The 1,136-nt window shown below is 37.3% G+C and overlaps 1 protein-coding gene across 1 annotated transcript in view; it reads right to left on the bottom strand.

Annotated features, from left to right (window-relative positions):
* Positions 1-134: 134 nt before the first annotated feature.
* LOC107668704 (collagen triple helix repeat-containing protein 1-like) overlaps positions 135-1,136 on the bottom strand; it is a 14,452-nt gene continuing 13,450 nt past the window's right edge. Inside the window, exon 4 of the mRNA XM_016460672.1 lies at positions 135-694. Coding sequence (XP_016316158.1) covers positions 552-694 — 143 coding nt within the window. The 3' untranslated portion in view covers positions 135-551. The remainder of the gene's footprint in view (positions 695-1,136) is intronic.

Consider the following 1,136-nt stretch of genomic DNA (forward strand, 5'->3'; position numbering starts at 1 on the left):
TATATATATTACAGTCAAGAAAATGAGATTTGTTTTCACATTACATTTTTATTTGTGAGGTCAAACATGACTTGACTTTTCTTCATAGTTATAGGTAATAAAAACACAATGGATACAAAAATATGAGTTGTAGTCATCCAGGCACAAAAGGAAGAGCCACTAAATAAATATCAGCAAAGCAAGGATTGTCTTTGTTGGACTCTCCTTAAAATGGTGGTATTATTGTACAGTGATGACCTCATATAGTAACACCATATTTAACATGATATTTACATTGTTCAAGGTACTTTTCTCCTCTTTTCTCAAAAGTTTCATTATGGTAGTGTCCAAAAAACATGGTGCTTCTATTTTGTAATTGTCTGTACTATTTAAATTGAGAATACTGAATTCCACAACTTTCAAAATGAGAATAATAATCTGACAAGACATGAGAGACTGCACAGACTCAAAGCAACTCTATTAGCTTTAATTTGTCCCATTTCTGTGAGGAAGGTAGATGTCTTCTATTGCCACGGTGATGATGACAGTGATCAGTTCTGAAGATGAGAAGCTCATTTTGGAAGCTCTTCAATGATCACCCGGGATACAGAGTTCCATCCTGTCGACGCGTCTCCGCGAGGATAATCAGCACATGTGCCCACCCAGATCCCAACATCCACCAGCCCGGCCTGGATCCCGTCACAGAGCCCCTCCACTGACACACACACACACACACACACACACACACACACCGTCAGCAATACTGTATACTCTAGTCTAATACACAGTATGTGTTATTAGTATGTGTTATTCATGTGCTATCATTAATATTAAGTAAAATACAAACACACATATAGCACAAATAATTGATTTAAGAAGAAACCTTCTACTTCTTATCTATCTATCTATCTATCTATCTGTCTGTCTGTCTGTCTGTCCTCTGTCTGTCTGTATGTCTTCTATCTATCTATCTGTCCTCTGTCTGTCTGTCTTCTATCTATCTATCTGTCTGTCTGTCTTCTATCTATCTATCTATATCTATCTGTCTGTCTGTCCTCTGCCTGTCTTCTATCTATCTATCTATCTATCTATCTGTCTGTCTGTCTGTCTGTCTGTCTGTCTGTCTGTCTATCTATCTATCTATCTATCTGTCTGTC

This window comes from Sinocyclocheilus anshuiensis, unplaced genomic scaffold, assembly GCF_001515605.1.
Source record: "Sinocyclocheilus anshuiensis isolate Anshui unplaced genomic scaffold, SAMN03320099.WGS_v1.1 scaffold108, whole genome shotgun sequence".
NCBI classification, from domain to species: domain Eukaryota; kingdom Metazoa; phylum Chordata; class Actinopteri; order Cypriniformes; family Cyprinidae; genus Sinocyclocheilus; species Sinocyclocheilus anshuiensis.